Below are 22,160 nucleotides of genomic sequence, written 5' to 3' on the forward strand. Positions count from 1 at the left end.
GCACGGGCCTGCGAACCAGACGATCACGGTTCGATTCCCAGTCAGGGCACATGCCTGGGTTGCAGGCCAGTTTCCGGCAGGGGCCAGTTCCCTGCAGGGGATGCACGAGAAGCAACCATACACTGATGTTTCTTTCCTTTCTCCTTCCCTTCCCCTCTAAAAAGATAAATAAATAAAGTATTTAAAAAAAACACATACTGACAGCAGGGGAGATTCAGGTCAGACACAAAGAAGAACTTCCTGGCTTTCAGAGAATCCAGATCATGATACAACCAAAGACCCCCTAAAAGCTGTCCTTCCCCAAGNCTCCCAGCCTGTGAAGGAGCTGGTTCTGCCAGGCCTCCCGCCACTGCCCCTGCCAAATTGTCTCAGTGTGCATCTCTCCCATGGTTTAACTGTCGTGGTCGGCCAGCAAGACCACTTCCCCTCCCAGACCTTACTGCAGAGGCTCCCACCCCAGGCCTGTGCCCCACGGTTCGGAGGGAAACCAGGGCCCAGAGAGGGGCAACTACTCTCTCAGAGTCACACAGAAAGTCCTTAGCAGAGTAGGGATTGGGCCTCTCTGCCCTTTGTCCTTATACCCTGGTTTGGGTGTGGCCTTGCCACAGGACCAGCAGCTGCCCAAGGACAGACCTCCCCCCTGCTTTTCTCAGGGGTCTCCAGGATCTTGCTGCACACACAGGACTGGGCCCCAAGGGGCATAGAGATCAGTGAGCCAACCAGGGGTCTGCAGACCGCCCAGGGCCCTGCGTCCATATCTGGGGATATGGAATGCATGTTCCACTCTAATTCATGCACAGAAGCTCTGCAAGCATATGGTTACAAAAGATTGGGTTTTGTTTTTGATAAAGTGTTCTATGGCAGGAAGGAAGGAAGGAAGGAAGGAAGGAAGGAAGGAAGGAAGGAAGGAAGGAAGGAAGGGAAGGAAGGAAAGAAGGAACGAAGAAAGGCTAGCTTGAAAACCAATAAATTGCTTTGAGTTAAAACATACTGACAGCAGGGGAGATTCAGGTCAGACACAAAGAAGAACTTCCTGGCTTTCAGAGAATCCAGATCATGCTACAACCAAAGAACCCCTAAAAGCTGTCCTTCCCCAAGTGGAGCGTAGTCTGGGCGCCCAATGGCAAGGAGTAAAACACAGTCCCAGCTATCATCCAGCCAGGTCTGGAGGCCCAGCTTATCCTGCCCCGGAATCCCATTCCTACCCTCCTAGAGCCAAAAGGAAGATTCCTAAGCATCCTGGTAGGCAAGAGCCTCATGGTACCACCTGCCTGCAAAGGCACCATGGCTGGACTGGGACCCCTCCCCTGCTTCATATATCAGCCTCTACATTCGAGGTGATCCTGGGTCCCACAGCCTGACTGATGAACTAGGTCATCAGATAATAACCATAACCCCTGGGACCCTTCCACCTTTGCCCAGCCTGTTCCCTGCAACTGGTTTTCCTTTTTCCTCCCCACCCTCAGAGGTCCAGCTCCAGCATCAGCACCTCTGGGAGCCTTTCTAACCATTGACTGCTAAGGCCCACAGCCTGGTCTGCCCTCATGCTGAGCCCCTGCCCTGCATCTCTATGAGGTTACAGACCTTTCTTCCTCTACCCACACATGGCCTTTGTCTCCTGGTCCATGACTTCCGTCAGTATGGTGCCCAGTGTGCACATACACACACAATGTTGCTCAGCCACCCGGCTCAGCACCTAGCAAGCAAGAAGAGTATTCTCCTGCCCCTGAGACAGGAGTTCTGGGGAAAGACCCCCAACTCGGGACACATAGCCCCCAGCTCCACCACCAGAGCAGAGCCTCCAGCCTGAGCCAGCCTGCTCTCTGGGGACTTAGAGGAGGCTGGGGAGAAGAGACCCACTTCCATTTCCGCTTAAGAGCAATGGCTCTCCCCGGCCCCACCCCACCCCAACCCCACATTTCAGGAGGGGAAACTATAAATATCAGTGGGCCCAGGATGCTGATTCCCATGACACCAACCCCTCCTTGTCCCTTCCCTCATGCACACTGACTGAGACCAGCCCAGCTCTCCTGCGTTTGAAGGCCAGCCAGGCAGGCCTTGGGCCCAGACACACACATCCACGCACACACACAACACTCTTCCCACCGTGATCAGGGAAGGAACGAATCACCCTTTTTGGGCATCTCAGAGAAACTAGAAGTAAGCTCCTCTTCCACCCTCAGTTCTGACTCAGACCCCACCTCCCCCCACTGAGAGTATTCAGCTCTGGGAACCTCCACAGCACAGGGCTGGGGGAGGAGGGAGGCCATGCACCTAACGGTAGAGAACAGTGTTAGAGAGCCTATGATTTAACTGCAGTCCTGTGACTGGATGCATGACCTTGGGCAAGTGACTCAGCCCTTCTGAGCTTGTTTTGTCCTCTCTGAAATGGACAATAATTCCTACCTCCTCTGTTTGTTAAGCACAAAAACCCTTTCTTTGCCTGGAGTAGAGGCTTAGTAGGTAACTGCTCCTGAGGCGGCTGTCACTCTACTTCCATCTCCTCCCAGAATGCGGGAAGCCCTCACAAGACGAGGGCTCCTGCTTAGGAATCTTTCACAAGGGTTCCAAGGTGGGGATTGGATGTGATGGCCCGGTGAGAAGGTCTGTGTGGGACAGAGTGACACGGAGGAGAGGAGGTAGGCTTCTAAGGGAGCTGTCAGCCAGCGACTGATAGCCTTCCCAGGACCCTTCAGAAAGGGGGATCAGGAGGGGTATGTGCATCTGACAGACCAGTGGGCAGAGACCCACACACCCCTCCCACTGTGAGGAGATGCAGAACAGCCTCTCCCAGCTCCTCCCCAAACCCTGACAGTCCCTGGATGGAGATCACTGAGCCGGAGCACAACACAATCAGTGTGAGCTGAACAAATGACCAATGGACACTTGGACCTGACCCAAGAGATGAATGGGGACAAATAGAGGACCAGGCACCAGAACCTCCTACATGATGAGGGCTTAACCATCTCTCCTGTCCCCATCTGCCCGCCCCGCAGGGCTGCTCAGGAGGTAGGTAGGAGCAGAAGGCCAGAGCCACGCAGTGGCTCAATTGCCAGAGTTCCCATGGGGCTGTTACTACCACTCATTCAGCAGCAGTGGCTGCACAGTGGGAAGCAAAACACAGAATGAAGGGGGGAGGGACCCTCTCGGCCCTGGCCTGTTTGGAGTCACTGGAGTCGGGTGATGAGTCCCTGGATGTGTGAGGTCAGAGTGGGTAGAGGTAAGGGAAAATGAGTCCCAGGACATGAGAAGCCCAGGCAGGTGCTAGAGGGGGGTTCTGGATAAGAGTCTGGCCAGGGTCTGGGCCCCCAGCTCAAGATTCCTGTGTGCAAGCATCCTCTGCCTTCAGCACCGTCGTAGGGTTGACTCTTCTCAGCTGACTTTTGTGCAGAGCCCACCTAACTCCTCAGATGTGTACTCATACAATCCAGGTGGCAGCCGCTGGCTGAGGCTCCACTTCTGGGCATCTGGTGCCCACGTACTTCCAGCCGCCCATCTGGAGCCCAGCTGAGCCCCTCTGTGGGCTGGTACAGGCGTCCCTCCTTCTCGTGTCCTGGAACATGGAGGACATGTTCCAAGACACCCAGTGTATGCCTGAAACCACAGGTAGTATCAAACCCTGTAGATACTATATTCTTTCCTAAGCAGGTATGCCTAGTTTTATTGTGCTTCACAGATATTGCGGTTTGTTTGTTTTACAAATTGAAATTTTTGTGGAGACCCAGCATCAAACAAATCTATTGGTGTCATTTTTCATATTATGAATAGCATTTTTTAGCAATGAAATATTTTTAATTAAGGTATATACACTGTTTTTCTAGACATAAAGCTATTGCGCACTTAGACTATAATAGAGTATAAGCATAACCTTTATGTGCATTGGGAAACCAAAAAATTCCTATACCTCATTTTTGCTCCATTGTGGTGGTATAGATTCGAACCCTTAATATCTCCAAAGTATGCTTATACATACACACATTTGCACTTAAAGGAAACACTTTACACCTTTTCATTGTTTTAAGATTTTATTTATTTATTTACTGTAGAGAAAAGGGAAGAGAGGGAGAGAAACATCAGTTTCATAGGTGCCATAACTGGGGACCAAACCCGCAAACTTGGCACGTGTCCTGACCAGGAATCTCCCAACCCACTGAGCCACAGCAGTCAGGCTGCGCCACTAGTCTTGCACCGCGGGGCCATTCAGTAAAGCAAGGGTGACGAACACGGCAATCGATCTGATCATCGAGCCGGCTAAGTGATGAAGAGGTGGGGAGCGTGTACAGCATGGAGAGGCTGGACCAAGGGATGACTCTTCACGCTACTCAGAATGGTGCATAGTTTAAAGCTTATGAATTATTTCTGGAATTTCCATTTAATATTTTTGTATCACGGTTGGCCACAGGTAACTGAAGCCACAGAAAGCAAAGCCACAAATAAGGAGAGACTTCTATACTCAGAGGGGAGCCTGTCCCTCTAACTGTTGACAGCCTTGGGGCAGGGAAGATATAGGAACCTGAGCCAGCTGTGTAGCTCTTATGCGAGATACCTGAACTGCTGTGTGGCCTTGGGCAGACTTCTGTCCCTCTCTGAGCCTGCGGGTAGAATATTCATTCTCCAAGGCCAGCTCTAAAATTCTGAACTCAAGCTTCTTAGGAACAGAACAGGGGTCTCTGCTTCTGTCCAGGGAAAGCCAGAGGCCTGTTCTGGGCCACATAGCAACGTGGGCTGGGCCTGGGAAGGGGCTGAGAGGCAGCCCAGCCCGCCAGAGCTCCCTGGCATTGGGAAACCACTTTCCTTTGTGGCACAGGGCCCTGGGGCTCTCCCAGAACGAGAGCAGTAGCTCCTCTCCATCCCCAACTCCCTCTTCTACTCCCTGACCCCAGCCCCACCCTATCAAAAATAAACCCAGACCACCCCACCTTGTACCAACTAGACCCACCCAACCCCTCCAGAGCCAACTGAGTCATCGCTTGGAGATGCTTCTTTTTTTAGCTGTCTGAGTCACCAGTTGTGGCTTTGGCTCCCTGGCACATGCCCCAGGCTATAGCCCCCTGTGGTCCAGGGGGGTCAGAACAGAGGCTGGCAGCAGGTATGAGCTCAGACCAGAGCCTATACCTGTCATCCCTCCGGGCCCAGGAACTCACCCCTAGCAATCCAGAGCCCAGACCTGCCCCGGCGCTCCCAGTGCTACCCTGCCCCGTCTACCCAGGACAGTCCTTCAGGGATCTTGGTGACAAAGCCCAACTGCTTGGCTTCTACATAATGTCTTTGCCTCCAAATAGGTTTGGGCCTCCCACCCTGAGATTGCCAGGAACAGAGGGCCTCCAGGCACTGGGCCCTGTGGGGTAGGAGTGGGCATGGCCTGGCTCTCTGAGGTGAAGGCCATGGAGATGCCTGATTCCCGCCCTTCCTCGCTGGATCCAACTCAGACTCTCACCGCTCTGCCCAGAGCACCAGGAGGACTTTCTGTGGGTCAGAGGCCCCACTTCAAACCTTCCCTTGCTCCCTGTATCTCCCCCTTCCACGCACAGGGTCAACTGGGCTGGAGACCTCTCCCCCTGGCTCTCTCTCTCTGTCTCTGTCAGCCCCCTCTCTCGGGCCTTGCTCTGTTCTCCCCTCACCCAGTCCCTGTGGCAGTCCAACGGGCTCCCTCTGCACTGGGCTCCTCCCCAGCTCCTTCTTTGCCTTCCCAGTAGACACGACACACCTCACCTCCACCCATTCCCACAGGAACTCTGGGCCCCAGGGACCAATCCAGAGAGAAATTTTCCATCCTCCTCACCCAAGTCCCCTCCTTCCCCTGTCCCCAAATGCAGCTACATCCTGTCCCAGGGAATGTCAAGATCCCACAGGCACTTCCTTGGCCACTGAGAATGGGTGGGGTAAGGGGGTGGGGAAGGCGTGGGAGGCCCCACCCCCGCCCCTGTGGAGCCTGCACAGCCTCAGATCCCATCCATCTCCTGTCTGTGGCTATGGCCTCCAGCTATAAATAGGGGCTGTGATTCTATTTTCTTTAAAAATAAGCACCAGACTGTGTCACCGCAGGCCCAGAAAAGCACTCCCTGGCTGGGAAGGGTAGGGACATCGTGTCCAGTCCCCTGCCCCTGGGCACAGCAGAAAACTGGAAAGAAGCCTTGGAGGTGAGACGAGGTTGGGGAGAGCTGGTCAAGCCCCCAGGTGCAGCCCTTGCCAGCAATCCACCAGCGAATGTGGCTGCCCTTCTCGCCCCGCTGGGCCCTCCCCTCCTCCTTTCCCATCTCCCTTCATCAAGCAGCCCGTCTTGTCTCAAGATTCACAGTGTTCATGGAAGGAGGTGACAGTGACATGAATCCCCAAGCCACAGCTGAGTGCCTTTGCATTCCCAATACAGAGGAGCTTTGGGCTGTGGGGAAGGGTGGGGAGAACTTTCCTGAAGGAGCATGAGGCCATTTCACAGGCAGAGAGGAAAGAAGAGCTGGCCAGGTAAAAGGCCCTGAGCAGAGGTCATGAGCGGGGACCTAACAGGTGTAGATGGAAAACAGCCCAAGGTCTGGTGAGGATGGTACGTGGGGTGTTCGAGGGAGGTGCACAGGAAAGCCTGCGGGGCAGGAGCAAGGCCACACGGCACCCGACATCAACGCTGTGCTAGAGGCCTGGGGCTTGATCGTGGGGCCACAGGCGGCCATTGAGGGCTTCCAGGCAAGAGAAGGATGTTGGAGTGGTTCCCATTTCAGGTTAACTGTGCCACTAGGAGCAAAACGAGGCAGAAAATTTTTTAAGCCAGGCAAGGGATGGTGGCCATCTGCCTTCGGGGATAGCACAGAGGAGCACAAGGGAGACGAGAATTTGAAGGAGAATTTAAAGGTAGAATGGGCAGACCACGTGGAGGGAAGAGGAGAATGTCTGAAACAGCTTTTACGTTCCCGCCCAGAAGTGGGGGGATGGTGAGGCCTTCACTGGGTGGGGAGTGGGTTGGGGGAGAGGTGGCACTGACTCTAGCTCGAGATGGGTGGGCTCAAGTTGGAGGGCCCCTAGGGGTGTTCCTGGTATTATAATGTCTAGGGGGCTTTGGGCGGTGCCAGAGTTATGGGGACCATAGCAAAGAGGCAGTGCCTAAGGCCAGGAAAGAGATGAACTAGGGGTGTGGCAGGGTCGGCATAGCTCAGAGGTGCTGAAAGACTGGGGGGTCTACAGAGGTAGTGGGGGTGCTAGGCAGGAACATGTGCCAAGAGGATTCAGGCCTATAGCGGGGAACTCAGTCTGGGGATCTATGGGGCAACTGGTTAGCATAGGGGCCACTGGCAAAGACAATGAGGTTACCTGGTCTACCTTCCCAGGCCACACCTTCCAGCCAGCCTGCCGCCCATACAGGAGCTTCTGCTTTTCCAGGCTGCTGTCAGCTCTGCCAATAGAAAATCATTCACATGGGCCAAATGCCCCCTCCATTTGGTCCTCGTATGCCCTTAGATGCTGATGCTTCCTCTATCGGCACTTGAGTGTGGTTCTGGATGACAGACGCCCCAGGCACAGGACACAGGCTCTGGGCTCTGTCCTCAAGAGCTTCCAGTGTGGCCAGACTGTGTTCCCTTAGGCCAGAGGTAGCTGTGCTGCAACCACTGTAGTAACCACATCTTTCCACCAGCCAGTTCCCGCTGGGCTGGGTGCGCTGAGCTGGCCAGGGGCCAGGAGTTTGTGCCAATCTCCCACCCCAGGTCCCTTTCCACAGATGGGAAAACTGAAGCCAGAGAGAGTATGGCAGCATGTGGCTCTGAGTGTGTGTGTGTGCACACACATGCATGTGTGCATGTATGTTGTGGGGTGGGGGGAAGCTGTGTCCTCTGCTTCCCCCAGGTCTCCTGGACATGGGACCGCTGTCTGTGGGGTCATCCTACCTCCCTATCCCGTAATCAGATGGGAGAAGCAAGGCAGAGATAGTGGTGGCTTCTCTAAGGCCCAGCCTGTTGAGCACAAGTCAGGTCAAGCTGGTCCAGACCTCTGTCCAGACCAACAGTCACGGCTTCCACTGCCCTCCCATCCCAGTTCACACACTCACTGTCTCCAAGCCCAGTCTGCCAGGCTCAGGGAGGCCCTGAGGCCCCTCTCCAATGGCCTGCCCTCAGCCGTTTCTCGTAGAAGGACAGCAGAAGGGATTCTGCCGGAGTGGGGATGGCCCCCCAGGCTCCTGGGAGCAAGCTTCGCACCCTGGATGGAACCCAAACCTCCCACCACTCCAGCCTCTTCTCTGACCTCTAAGATCTCAGTGGGCCGGTGGGTCAGGGAGAAATGTTCTTCAGGACTGGCTCAGGTATCACTGTTTTCTGGAACGTGCCATCCTCAGCCAGCCCTGGAGAAGGTCCCTCCCTGATCCACCAGACCCCAAAACCAGACCCTATCCAGCCACACTGGGGAGGCCAGCTGCCAACCACTCACGGAAAGCCAACGCTTCCCGCTGCCTCACTCCCACCCCGTCCACCCCGCTCCCCACCCGCCTCAACCCCGAAAGAAGGAGGCTTGAGGATAGGAAGGGAAAAAGTGTGTCTTCCCCAGGCAGGGGGCCAGTTCTCACACCCAGGCAGATGTTCCACTTTCAAGTTCCACATAACAACCAACACCCCCTTCTCTGTGCATGCCCTCCCTGAGACCCACAGCATCACACTTCACACTGCTCTTTAGGCCCTCATGCAAGTAACTGCCCTCCTTGCCTCAGTTTTTACACCTATAAAATGGGAGCAATCTCACAGGGACCCTGCTGGGGGTGGGGGGCTGGGCAGGCCCAATGCCAGGCCAGCTCTCTCGCTCTTCTTCCCAGAACCGCTATCTTAGCCTGGTCAACTGAGATGCTGGACCTGTATTTCCTTTGGAGCCAGGAGAGACAGGGGAAGGAGGATGTGGACGAATGCCTAGAACTCCTCCTGTATAAGGAGGAAAATACAAGGCAAGGAAAAGCCTCTTTGAATTGCTCCAAGCCACAAAAGTCCCACCCTTCCATGCCTGGAGCTTGGAAAACAGAAGACGTCCACAAACACTCCACTGCTGGCCCCGCTTCCTCCTGCTCCAGCCTTCCAGCCGGAGTGGACTCTGGGCTGCTTCTTCCAGATAAACCTCTCATTTCCACTCTCACGTCCTCTGTGCCCCACATGGTCCCAGGGTAGGGACACAGGGCTGAGAGCCCAGGGCACCAGCCCTGCCCCATCAGCATCTGTGGACCAAGCTCAGCATCCCATCCCACCGGTTCCCTACTTCCTCTCCAGGGGCACTCACCTTCCAGAGGGGGTCCCTAAATTGGACATGGTCCTCGATGTAAGCCCCATAGCAAGGGTGGCCTCCAGGCACCTGGTCAGAGGACCAGTAGCTGACGTCAGTGACCAGGGTCAGGAAGCCATCGCTCTGCCCTTTCCTCCTGGGCCTGGCAACCAAACACAAGGCCAAGGACCCTGAGATTGAGTCGTGTGGCTCGGTAGTTCTCCAAGTGAGGAGGGACAGGGCTGCCTTAAGCACAGCTGAGGTCCTGCAGGGTTGAGAGGTAGAGACAGTGGCCTGCCCACAAGCACAGGAGCCTAGTAGAGCCACACTCCACTAGGGCAGGCTGTCGCCTCCTGAGAGGAACAGGAACAGCTGCTGTTTCGAGTCCCCTGTGACGCTGAACTAATCTGCTGTTGTTCCTACGGCCGTGCCTTGTGGGCGCTGGCGCGCCCTGCGTTACAGACTCAATCAGGAACCAAGGATGTAGGTAGTGAGCGCTGAGAATCTGCAGGCAGCCAGCCCTGGCAGGGGGTGAGCCATCTTCAGCATGGCTCCCGCAACCCCGATGTCACCCCTGCGGGCAGGTTATGTTGTACCTTAGGTCTGACGTGAAGTCTGTCTTTGTAACTGTGCCCCTTGTTACTTTTGGAGGCAACAGGCATGGGGGAAAGTGAAAGTTTGGGAGGGCTGACCTTTGAACCTTGGCAGTGAGGGGGCTATAGGACATGCTGAGGGAAGGGCTGACACCTGAACAGACACAGTGACAGCTTCTCCCTTGCCCAGGAGTCCAGATAGATGTGGCTGGCCAGGAAGGGCCATGGTCCAGCATTCAGAGCACCAAATCCACCCTGTCCCACACTCAAATCTACCCTCACCTACTGTGCAGGGGTGCGGGGTCTGTGCTGCTCTGTGGAGCTGAGTCCTCATCTCAGTATGTTTGCTCTCCCAGCTCTGCAATTGGAGGGGATGGCATAGGGAGCACCAGCCCCCCCAGCCTGTGAATCGGAGGGAACTTTTCACCCTACTCCTGCCTCTTCAGAGCTTCCCCGGCTTGGGGAACAGAGCACTGGGGATCTGGCACGAGGTCCGGAGAGCCTGGTGACCCTAGGGAGGGCCCAGCTGCAGGGGAAGGGCACCTGGCCCATCCCTGCTCTCACTCAGGGCCACTCACACACACAGCTGCGAGGAAAACAAAGACTCCTTCATCCTTGCCTTGGGCCCCCCCAGAACACCCCACCCCTTAGCCCCTCAGACTCCCAGTCAGTGGGACTCTCCCAGTCTCACCCCCTCCTGCTCTGGGTCTGAAACCAAGATTTGTCATCGCTGGTGACAAAAGCTATGGTGCAAGAGTCCTCCTTCACCTAGAGCAGGAGCCCCTCCCTCCCCACTGGCCAGTGGGGCCCCGCCCACCCCCCTCAACCCTGTCCACAGTAGCATGCACACTGCCCACATCCTGTCTTCTCTAGCTCTCACGGGTTTTTCCTCCTCCATCTCCCTCGGGCCTCAGTCTGGACCCCTAAGTTCAGTTGTTGTAGAGGGTCTTAATTTTCCATTCTCAGTTTTAATATCTTTCCCAGGCTCTCTGTCTTTTCCCAGGTTGGTTCTCCTTCTCTATGCCCATCACTCAAATATTATATTTGTGAATGGATGAATGAATGAATGAATGAATGAATGAATGAATGAATTTACATCATTCCACCCTCTCTTCCCACCCAGCTCCCAGCTCCTGCTCCATCTTGGCACCAATGTCTCCCTCCTTAACACACACGTGTCCAGGTCTCCCACCAACCACCCTGACTATGGGCCCAAGCAATCCCCACATGCCACCCTGCCCAGTAGCTCTGGGCTCCAAACTCTCCCTTATAAAGTCAGGCAGCAGCAGACACCAAGGAATGCTGCCGTTGCTCATGACGCATGCTGGCTGCAGGGCTGCTGGCTGCCTCCAGGCCACCAGGAATGCAGTTGGAGCTGGCACACAGGGATTGATTGCCAGGGAGGGCTGAGCTGGGGTGGGGGTGCCCAGACAGGTGGCAGGGCCAGGACTGTAGGTTTTCTAAGAAGTGGAGGCCAAGTGCCCCACCACAGGCAGAGCTGCAGAGAACTCTGACAGTGTGGAACCCATCAAGCAGGAAGTGGGGATGCAAGGCTGACAGTGTGGAATTGATCACCGGGGAAGAGGGGATCCAGGGCCAAGGAGGCAAGAGGCCTGAACCAGGCTCCCTAGACTGTTCTGGAACAAGGGTGATGCTCCCAGCTATAGCCAGGATGGGGCAGGGGGAAGAGAGGAGGCAAAGACAAAGACAGGGGAAGATGAAGAAAAGCAGAGGCAGAGACAGGCAGCACGGCAACTGAGAGGCCACCAAGACAGAGACAAAGACAGACAGGAAGGAGCCAGAGAGACAGTCTGGCTAGCCCTAGGGATTCTGAGGACTCAGAAGGAGCAGGGTCTGCAGCAGCCCCCAGACAAGAAAGGCACCCATGTGTGAGACCTACCCTTAGCTAGCCGGGAGTAGGGACCACCTGATAGGTACATACTCTGCCCCTTGTCCCAAGAACCTGTTGACAGGCAGACAGTTGGGCATCATGATGAAAGTAAGCCTCATGTTTGTGGTCCCCCAGGAGCAGGGACCAGGTTCCCATTCATAAACATCCTAGGAGTGCCCCCAGGGAGCCAGAAGATACCCATGTAAGTGTGCTCTGCAAGAGGGAGGCTGGCTTGCTAGGGGCCTATGTGAGAAGGGGGTTGGTAGGGAAGGACACAGGCTCTTTCTGTGTTCCCAGCCCTTGTCTTAGGAACAGGGATAGAGCCACCCAACCCTGGACCCAGACAGCAGTGCCCTGTTTGTGGGCAGGAAGGGTGGGATGTTATGGGTCTTTTCCACCTTCAGTAAATGTCTCAGATGGATGGGCGCTGAGCAGGAGGGGCAGGAACCTTCCAGAAACACAGAGCTCCTTTCATGGAGCTGGCGCAGCCAAGTCATGGTGGATAGGCACCGAGGGGCGAGACAGGCCTGGGCACAATCACCGCTCTGTCCTGGCAGCTCCCAGCCCACACACGCACACATGCACAAACACACAGCCTTACGTAAATCCTAAATACACCCAGCAGCCACCCACACACTTGCACACACATGCAAATACACATCTCTGTAGCCCTGGACACTCACCCATATGTCTTTTTCCAGGCAGAGAAACCCCTACTCAGGGGGCTCTTCCCATGCCTTCACTTATCCCCAGACCCTGTGGCCATCCTGCTCCCACCATTGAGAAGGGTTGGCACCGCCCAGGCAGCCCACAATGTGAACTCTCTGCGTACCCATGTGCAGATGCGGGAGGGACCTCCATCCCTGATCCCCAGACAGGAGGAGGGAGGAGTGGAAAGGGGGACTCGTTTCACAAAATAGTGAACCGGAGACCTGCACAGAGCCCTTCTCCGGCTGCTGCAGGCCTGAGCTGGTGTTTTGATGAATCACGAGTCTTCACCCAAAAGAGTCCTGGGAAGGTCTCCAGGCAGTGCTAATGCCTCCTCTCTTCCCCCACCACCCAACACCTTGGCTTCTGCATGTTACCTTTCCCTCTATTGCTCTGGCTTCAACGTTCCAGAACCTACATATTTCTGGCAGGCTCCCACTTGTCCTCACTGCCCATTCTCCTCCCTCTCTGCTCCTCTATACCCCCCAGGAAACCCTTGGGGATTGACCCCCTACTTCATTACTTCTTTTTTTTAATCCTCACTTGAGTACACACTTACTAATTTTAGAGAGAGAGGAAAGGAGGGAGAGAGAGAGAGAGAGAGATCAAGGTGAGAAAGAAACATTGATTGCTCCCAATGGCGAATGGAACCTGCAACCCAGGCATGTGCCCTGACCAGGAATCAAACCTTCCACCTTTCAGTTTACAGAACGATGCTCCAACCAACTAAGCCATGCTGGCCAGGGCTAGCTCATCACTTCTTTATCCTGCACCCCCTATCCATTCAGAGTCCCTTTCCCACTGCCCTCCCTCCAGGACAGAGATTCTAGGTTCTGGCCACTGCAGCCGCACAGAGACAGTATGAGGAGCAGAAGAAGGAGACCAGGAAGTAGGGGTGGTGGGGGTGCAGGGGGCACTGTCAGAGTTTCCAAAGCCCTGGCCAGCAAGGCCTCAGAAACCTCCGTTGCAGCAGGGTGGAGGGGCTGCCCGGCCTATGCACCCCCAGCATAGCACAAGGCTGCTTGTATGAGTCCTTCCCCGCCTGGTCTCACTGGAAACAGCAGGGCCCAGCCCCTCAATGAGCCCATTCAGACTCCAGCCTTCTGGAAAGTACCTCTACTTCCTGCTGCCCTCCCCCTTAGGCGTGGAGAACCAGGCCAAACTGGCCTTCTCTGAGGGCACTGGATGCAGGTTGCTCAGTGGTTAGAGCCAGCCAGCTACTTCAGTTCCTGCCTGGTCCAGAGCCCTGACCTTGGCCATGCTCAGGTTATATAAACCTTTAGCAAAAGGAAGCGTGGATGGGTATGTGGGCTCGACTCCCATGCAGGACTCACTCCTCATGGGTGGCAGGTAAGTAAATGTTTAGCAACAGCCTCTCTGGGAGACAGGGAGCCCTAACTTGTCACATTGGCCTCTTCCCCTGGTGTATTCTCACCAGGCAACATCACCTGGCTCACAAAATCTCTAAAAATTTACAGTCAGCTCTTGTCAGCTGTTATGATCTCTGGCCCACCATGTTGGCGGCCCTGGTCTGCAGGGACCACATGCCCCACCCTCTGCTCTGTGGCGGCCCTCAGTGTAGTGTGCTGCATTTTGTTCTAAAGAATCAGTGTTCTGCTTAGCTGGGTAGCTCAGTTGGTTATAGCATCATCCTGATACACCAAGGTTGCAGGTTCAATACCTGGTCAGGGCACATACAAGAATCAACCAATGAATGCATAAATAAGTGGAACAACAAACCTCTCTCTCTCTCCCTCCCTCCCTCTCTTTCTCTTTCTCTCTAAAATCAATAAATAAAATGTAACAATAGGAATCAATGTCCTTGCAGATAAGTCGCCCCCACAGGTGCACAGCACCTGTCAGCCCCCTGGCCGGTCCCTCGCCAACACTGAGGTCTGCCGGGCCGGCCGGACCACAAGGCCCAGATGGTTTTTCAGTTCTTACTTGACTCCTTTAGCTTCCAAACTAAGGCTCTGACGTTTCCAGCCAGTGCTGGCAGTGGAGATGATTAGAGGGGATTTCGGCCCAGCCCAGGGAAGAGCCCCTTGGGTGGTGCTGGCTGCCGTAGGGCGTGCATGTCTCAGATCCCCCAGTGGCTGCTTCCTCAGGCACATGTCAACTGACACAGGTTGGCCCAGGATGAGCAGGTACGCAGCTGGTGCCAGATCACCCCTATGAAAGCCATCAGCCTTTATTCACACACACGTGGTTTAAGGGAAGCCCAGCAGAGATGAGTCATCTCTTTAACCCATTCCTGTCTGCCCTTCCAAGCCCTGGACATCTGCAGGACAGACTCAAAGTTGTATTTGGCCCTAATCTCCACCAAGGAATAGACCAGAAATTGTGGCAGCTGGTTGGAGGACAGGGGAGGCTAACTCTGGGAAAATGCCTGGAAGAAGATGTCAACTTAAAAAACGGAGATGTTCCAGTATGAGACAAAAAGGACGCTGCACAGTAACCTTTCTGTCTGGGGAGGCCCACCAGCCTGCCCAGCAGACCTTCAGCATCTCCTAGGCCTTGACTTCAATGTCAGACCCAGGCTTGGAGAACCCAGCTGTTGTCATTTCTGGCTCCTTGGCCCTGATGGAAACAATGGGACCGGATCTGATTGCTCATCAGGGACCATTAATAGCTCTATAGCAGGATGCAACATGGAGTGATGCAGGAAGTTTTGGCCCATTGGGGGTCCAGCACTGCATATGGCCTCCATCTGGCTGTAGAACCTTTGTTCCTCGGTGGACTCGGGCCAAACAAGCTGCCTCTGCCACCCCCCAAAGGCAGCTGGGAACATGGCCCAAGAGAAAAGCAAAGACGGGTGGGCTGCCTGACCCCACCACCACCAGGCCTCAGCCACGGCCCCAGCCCACCTAAGGATGTAGGGCAGAGTATGGAAAGCCAAAGTGTAAGGGCACTTAGGGGAAGGAATGTAAGCGGGGTCGGGTGGGTTCTTCTGGAACTCCAGTCCCGGGATCTGTGAACACCAGGCAGGTGATCGTGCCAATGATGGTTTCCCTTCAGGCCAGGGAGGGGGCAGACCCAGGATGGAGATTCTGCTGGAGCCCCGGGGGAGGAGAGCCACTGTTGGCAGAGGCCCCTAGCCCCAAGAATCTCTGAAGAGGAGACCCAAGTTGCTTGGAATTGCTGGGTCTGGCCTTCTTCAGAGGTAAGATCTAAGCTGGGCACCTTACAGCCACATGGAAGCACCATGAGGGTGCGCCAGCCTAAAACCCTTCCCTAAAGCCCGCCTATCCACTCTGTAGCACCTCCCTTTCTCCAGGCAAGGGCCTGAGACTTGACCAAGACTCCTGCTCTCACACAGCCTCCTTCTTCGGTGAAAACCACCTGGAGGTGTCTGTGGCCACGGTTCTGACCAACATAGACCTACAGCTGCAGTTCTCTACATCGCAGCCCGAAGCCTTGCTTCTTCTGGCGGCAGGCCCAGCCGACCACCTCCTCCTGCAGCTCTACTCTGGACGCCTGCAGGTCAGTGACAGCTCCCCTGCTGGACTCTAGCTCTCAATGGCCCCTAACAAGCTGTGTGACCTTGTGCAAGTTGTTCTCACCTTGGGGTCTCCAGTTCTCCACGGTGAGATGGATCACAGCCTTCCAGAAGCTGTGAGTCCCTCCTGCTCTCCAGCCTCCCTTCTCCCCACAACTGTAGCTGGCCCTTTGGGGGCCGATAGCACTGATGGCTTTCAGTTCCCTGGTTGTCTGCAGTCTCTTGCTGCCAGGCCTTTCCTCACTCCACTCCTTCTGCCTAGTGCCTGTCTCACCCACTCCCCACTCCTGCCCAACTCTAGCCTATCCTTGAAGTCTCAATGTGAACATCCCACCCACCCGCCCCCACCACCCTCCCCAGTGCTAACCTAGGCTCTGTATAACACCAGTCACGCCACAACTTTCTCATCTTTCCATTCCACCCTTCGAGTCACCACACGCTATACTGCAAGGGTTCTCTGGCACTCTCTTGAGACTCCCCCCTAACCATGAAGGGTTTGAGAACCCAAGGTCTTAGTCTAAGCGAGAGCCATCAGTGTCCACACCCCACTGTGGCCTAGTCGTCCACCGGCCCATCTGCGGCTGCCATTGTTTCTCACTGCCATAAGGTGTCACTGTTGAACATGGCCTGGTACAGCCCCGTGCTTATAACCTTCCACTCTGTCAGAAACAAGGAGGCCACACCCCTACCAAGGGGCTCCGCACGTGGACTCCCAAGGTCTCAGTCCTAATGCTCTGCTATTTCAGTTCCCCTACTCTGCTACCAACCGTCCTACCATCTGGTTGGGGGGAGCACTGTACCAGAGTCGGCTCTGGTGTCCCTGCCCTGTAGACAGAACCATGTTCCTCTTCTCTCCCCAAGGATCTCCCCTCACTTTAGGCCAAGGAGCTTTTCTTACTAAACCTCTACCACGCAGAGCCTCTGACTGGGCTCCCCATCCCTGGACAGTGAGCCTGGCTGTCTCTGTGACTGCCACCCTCACCCCCGCCCCATGTTTGCCCCACTCAGGGCCCTCGGCAGAGCGTTCCCAGATGCCCGTGATACAATCTTGTATATCCCAAGGCAATTTTTCTGTCACCTCTCACCCAGAAAAAGAGGGAAGACTAGCCCAAGTTGGTGTGGCTCAGTGCTATTTGGTTTGCCAGCCTGCAAACCAAAAGGTGGCCTGTTTGATTCCCGGCTGGGGCACGTGCCTGGTTTTTGAGCCAGGCCCCCAGCTGGGGGCACGCAAGAAGCAACGGACTGCTGTTTCTCTGGCACATTAATACTTCTCTCCCTCTCTTTCTCCCTCCCTTCCCCTCTCTCTAAAAAAATAAAATCCTTTTCAAAAAAACAAAGAGAAAGAATAAAAAATCCAGGTTGAACATCTTCTACGTGTCAGTTATTTGTGGACAGGGACTACATCTGACTCGCACTGGGGTCCAGAGCCTGTCCAGGCCCCCCAAGGATTACTCTGGTGCGTGTTTATGGACTGAGGAAGGAGAGAGGGGTGGCATGAGAAGCCCTGTCCTAGGCCCTCCTCTGCAGACCCCTAGCATTCTGGGGACCAACTATGCTTTTCCAACAGACGTGATCAACTCACAGTGCTGTCTTCCCCAATCCCTGTCTCTCCTCAGGTCAGACTTGTGCTAGGCCAGGAAGAGCTGAAGCTACAGACGCCGTCAGAGATGCTGCTGAGTGACTCTGTCCTCCACACAGTGGGGCTGAAGGTATCTGACGGCTGGGCCTGGTTGTCAGTAGACGGGCTCCTCAACAGTTCAGCCCCTTTCCAGGGGGGGCCCCTGGAGGTCCCCTATGGGCTCTTCGTGGGAGGCACTGGAAGCCTGGGCCTGCCCTATCTAAAGGGAACTAGCCGACCCCTGAGGGGTTGCCTCCATGTAGCTACCCTCAATGGCCACAGCCTCCTACAGCTACTGACCCCAGATGTGCAGGAGGGCTGTGCGGAAGAGTTTTCCGCTGGTGATGATGTGGCTCTGGGCTTCTCTGGGCCCCACTCACTGGCTGCCTTCCCTGCCTGGAGCACTCGGGTTGAAGGCAATCTGGAGTTTACACTCACCACGAGGAGCCAGCAGGCACCCCTGGCCTTCCAGGCAGGGGGTCAGCAAGGGGACTTCATCTACTTGGATATATTTGAGGGCCATCTGCGGGCTGTGGTGGAGAAAGGCCAGGGCACTGTGTTGCTCCACAATAGTGTGCCTGTGGCTGATGGGCAGCCCCATGAGGTCAGCGTCCACATAGATGTTCACCAGCTGGAAATCTCCGTGGACCAGTACCCAACACGCACTTCCAACCGTGGGGTCCTCAGCTACCTGGAGCCTCGAGGCCGTCTCCTCCTTGGGGGGCTAGATGCAGAGGCGTCTCGCCATCTCCAGGAACACCGCCTAGGCCTGGCACCGGGGGCTGTCAGCGCCTCCCTGCTGGGCTGCATGGAGGACCTCAGCATCAATGGCCAGAGGCAAGGGCTCCGGGAAGCCTTGCTGACTCGTAATATGGTGGCCGGCTGCAAGCCTGAGGAAGACGAATATGAGGAGGACGCTTATGGCCCCTACGAAGTTTTCTCCACTCTGGTACCTGAGGTTTGGCCAGCCATGAAGCTGCCTGAGCCCTGCATACCTGAACCTGGGCTGCCTCCCATCTTCGCCAACTTCACCCAACTGCTGACCATCAGCCCCCTGGTGGTGGCTGAGGGTGGCACTGCCTGGCTTGAGTGGCGGCACGTACAACCCACCCTGGACCTGAGGGAGGCCGAGCTGCGCAAATCCCAGGTGCTGTTCAGTGTGAGCCGCGGGCCACGCCACGGCAAGCTGGAGCTGGACATTCCAGGCGCGCAGGCTCGGCAAATGTTTACCCTCCTGGATGTGGTGAACCGCAAGGCCCGCTTCATCCACAGTGGCTCCGAGGACACCTCGGACCAGCTGGTGCTGGAGGTGTCAGTGACGGCTTGGGGACCCGTGCCCTCCTGCCTCCGGAGGGGCCAAACTTACATTCTGCCCATCCAAATAAACCCCGTCAACGACCCACCCCACATCATCTTCCCACACGGCAGCCTTATGGTGATCCTGGAACACACCCAGAAGCCACTGGGGCCTGAGGTTTTCCAGGCCTATGACCCAGACTCTCCCTGTGAGGGCCTTACCTTCCAGCTCCTCAGTGGCCCGGCTAGCAGCCCTGTGGAACGCCGAGACCAGCCTGGGGAGCCAGCAACCGAGTTTTCCTGCCGGGAGCTAGAAGCGGGCAGCCTTGTCTATGTCCACCGTGGTGGGCCTGCCCAGGACTTGACATTCCGGGTCAGCGATGGGCTGCAGGCCAGCTCCCCGGCCACACTGAAGGTGGTGGCTGTCCGGCCAGCCATTCAAATTCGCCACAACACGGGCCTGCACCTGGCCCAGGGCTCCGCTGCACTGGTCTTGCCCACCAACCTGTCAGTGGAGACAAATGCTGTAGGGCAGGATGTGAGCGTGCTATTCCGGGTCACCAGGGCCCTGCAGTTTGGGGAGCTGCAGAAGCAGGGGGCAGGAGGGGCAGAAGGCACAGAATGGCGGGCCACACAGGCCTTCCACCAGAGGGACATGGAACAGGGCCGAGTGAGGTACCTAAGCACCGACCCACAGCACCGCAGGGAGGACACAGTGGAGAAGCTGGCCCTGGAGGTGCAGGTGGGCCGGGAGATTCTGAGCAATCTGTCCTTCCCAGTGACAATCCAGAGAGCCACTGTGTGGATGCTGCGGTTGGAGCCACTGCACACTCAGAACACCCAGCAGGAGGCCCTCACCACAGCCCACCTGAAGGCCACCCTGGAACAGGCAGGGCCAAGCCCCCCTACTTTCCACTATAAGGTGGTTCAGGCCCCCAGGAAGGGAAATCTGCGGCTCCAGGGCACACGGCTCTCCGAGGGTCAGAGCTTCACCCAGGATGACTTGAAGGCCGGTCGGGTGACCTATGGGGCCACAGCACGTGCCTCAGAGGTGGTTGAGGATGTCTTCCATTTCCGTGTCACAGCTCCGCCACACTTCTCACCAATCTATGCCTTCCCCATCTATATCGGCGGTGACCCAGATGCTCCCATACTCACCAACGTTCTCCTGTCAGTGCCTGAAGGCGGTGAGGCTGTCCTCTCTGCTGACCACCTCTTTGTCAAGAGTCTTAACAGTGCCAGCTATCTCTATGAGGTCATGGAGCAGCCCCGCCATGGGAGGTTGGCATGGCGGGGGGCACAAGATAAGACCACCACAGTGACATCCTTTACCAATGAGGACCTGCTGCATGGCCGGCTGGTGTACCAGCATGACGACTCCGAGACCACGGAAGACGACATCCCGTTTGTGGCTACCCGCCAGGGTGAGGGCAGTGGTGGGATGGCCTGGGAAGAGGTGCGTGGTGTCTTCCGAGTGGCCATTCAGCCAGTGAATGACCACGCCCCTGTGCAGACCATCAGCCACATCTTCCATGTAGCCCGGGGTGGGCGGCGGCTGCTCACTACAGACGACGTGGCTTTCAGCGATGCTGACTCCGGCTTCACTGATGCCCAGCTGGTGCTGACCCGCAAGGACCTCCTCTTCGGCAATATTGTGGCTGTGGATGAGCCCACCCGGCCCATCTACCGCTTCACCCAGGAGGACCTCAGGAAGAGGCAAGTGCTATTTGTGCACTCAGGGGCTGACCGTGGCTGGATCCAGCTGCAGGTGTCTGATGGGCAGCACCAGGCCACCACACTGCTTGAAGTGCAGGCCTCGGATCCCTACCTCCGTGTGGTCAATGGCTCTAACCTTGTGGTCCCTCAAGGAGGGGAGGGCACCATCAACACAGCTGTACTCCACCTGGACACGAACCTAGACATCCGCAGTGGGGATGAGGTCCACTATCATGTCACAGCTGGCCCACACTGGGGGCAGCTGCTCCGAGCAGGCCAGCCAGTCACCGCCTTCTTTCATCGGGACCTGTTGGATGGGGCCATTCTCTACAGCCACAATGGCAGCCTCAGCCCCCATGACACCCTGGCCTTCTCTGTGGATGCAGGGCCTGTGCACACAGATGCAACCCTGCATGTGACCATTGCCCTAGAAGGGAGACTGGCTCCATTGCACCTGGTTCAGCACAAGAAGGTCTACATCTTCCAGGGGGAGGCGACTGAGATCAGAAGAAACCACCTGGAGGTAGAGGGCTGGGTGGTGAACAGGAATATGGGCCTTCATGCTGGGTGTGCTTAGATGTTTCAGGTGTGCCTGTGGTAGTTTCTGAGTTGGGTGTGTATGCATACCTTGCATATGTGTGTTGTGTGCCCGAGGGTTTCTGGGGAATTTGTTGTACATAGAGCTGCTTATGTGTGTGCATTGTGTACGTTCCACATGACATGTGCCTATGTGTACGTGCTGCAACTAACTGTGCAGATTCTTGGGCCCCACCCAGACCCCAACATCTCTGAAACTGAGCCTCAGAATCTGTATTCTACTAACAATAATGTCTCTGAAGAGTTTTCATGGAAACAACTTTGAGGACTAGAGGCCTTGGAGACAGCCTTAGCGGCTCCCAGGCTCCCATGGCCTCGGTTCTTTTCCCAGACCTCAGGCCAGGACTCATGGTCTGGAGAGGGCTGCTGACCCCCAGGAGCCTCATGGAGCAACGGTGGGCCTCCCAGCAGGCCCACCGACTTGCTATGTGACCTTAGGCCAGTCTTTTGCTCTCTCTGGGTCTCATTAGCTCTGTACTGCTAATTTCTGAGCCCCTTGCGGTTCTGGCTGTCTGGACTTTGAGGCAGAATGTGACTAAACATGTCTGGCATCAGGCTGTCTGTGCCCTAGAGGAAGCAGCATTTGAACCAGGTTTTGAAGAGCCTTCTTGGGTTTCAATAGCAGGAAACGGGGAGAACTGTAGTAGAGGCGGATGAAACAGTCCAGGCAAAGGCACAGAATCAGGAACGTTCATTGGGGGTGATGATCAGATGAGGGAGCACCCAGCAGCCCGCGGTCTGGACTGGGGCTGCAAGCTCCACGGAGCCTATAGTGTCTTAGAGTCTTGTGCCTCTGAGAAGAGCGGAGTGCTGTCTGGTGGTGAGAAGTGGCAACAGGGGGGGTGGGACAACTTGTGCATGTGTGTGTCTATGTGGGACAACTGTGTGTCCCTGTTCAGACGTCAGTGTTTAATGAGATTATATGTTTGTGCCACTGAATCTGAGGGCGTGTGATTGTGCACATCTCAGGGAGTGTGTCTGAGAGGCCATGACGGCCCACTCTGTGCCTTTGGTGAGTCC

General features: G+C 55.9%; 1 protein-coding gene across 1 annotated transcript in view; it reads left to right on the top strand.

Moving 5' to 3' along the window:
* The window catches only part of CSPG4 (chondroitin sulfate proteoglycan 4), a 50,712-nt gene that overhangs the window by 4,857 nt on the left and 23,695 nt on the right, over positions 1 to 22,160 (top strand). Inside the window, exons 2-3 of the mRNA XM_037046974.1 lie at positions 15,734 to 15,897; positions 17,530 to 21,066. Coding sequence (XP_036902869.1) covers positions 15,734 to 15,897; positions 17,530 to 21,066 — 3,701 coding nt within the window. The remainder of the gene's footprint in view (positions 1 to 15,733; positions 15,898 to 17,529; positions 21,067 to 22,160) is intronic.

The sequence above is a fragment of the Sturnira hondurensis genome, unplaced genomic scaffold (genome assembly GCF_014824575.4).
Source record: "Sturnira hondurensis isolate 20B ecotype Veracruz unplaced genomic scaffold, ASM1482457v3 Scaffold0005329, whole genome shotgun sequence".
Classification (NCBI taxonomy): Eukaryota; Metazoa; Chordata; class Mammalia; order Chiroptera; family Phyllostomidae; genus Sturnira; species Sturnira hondurensis.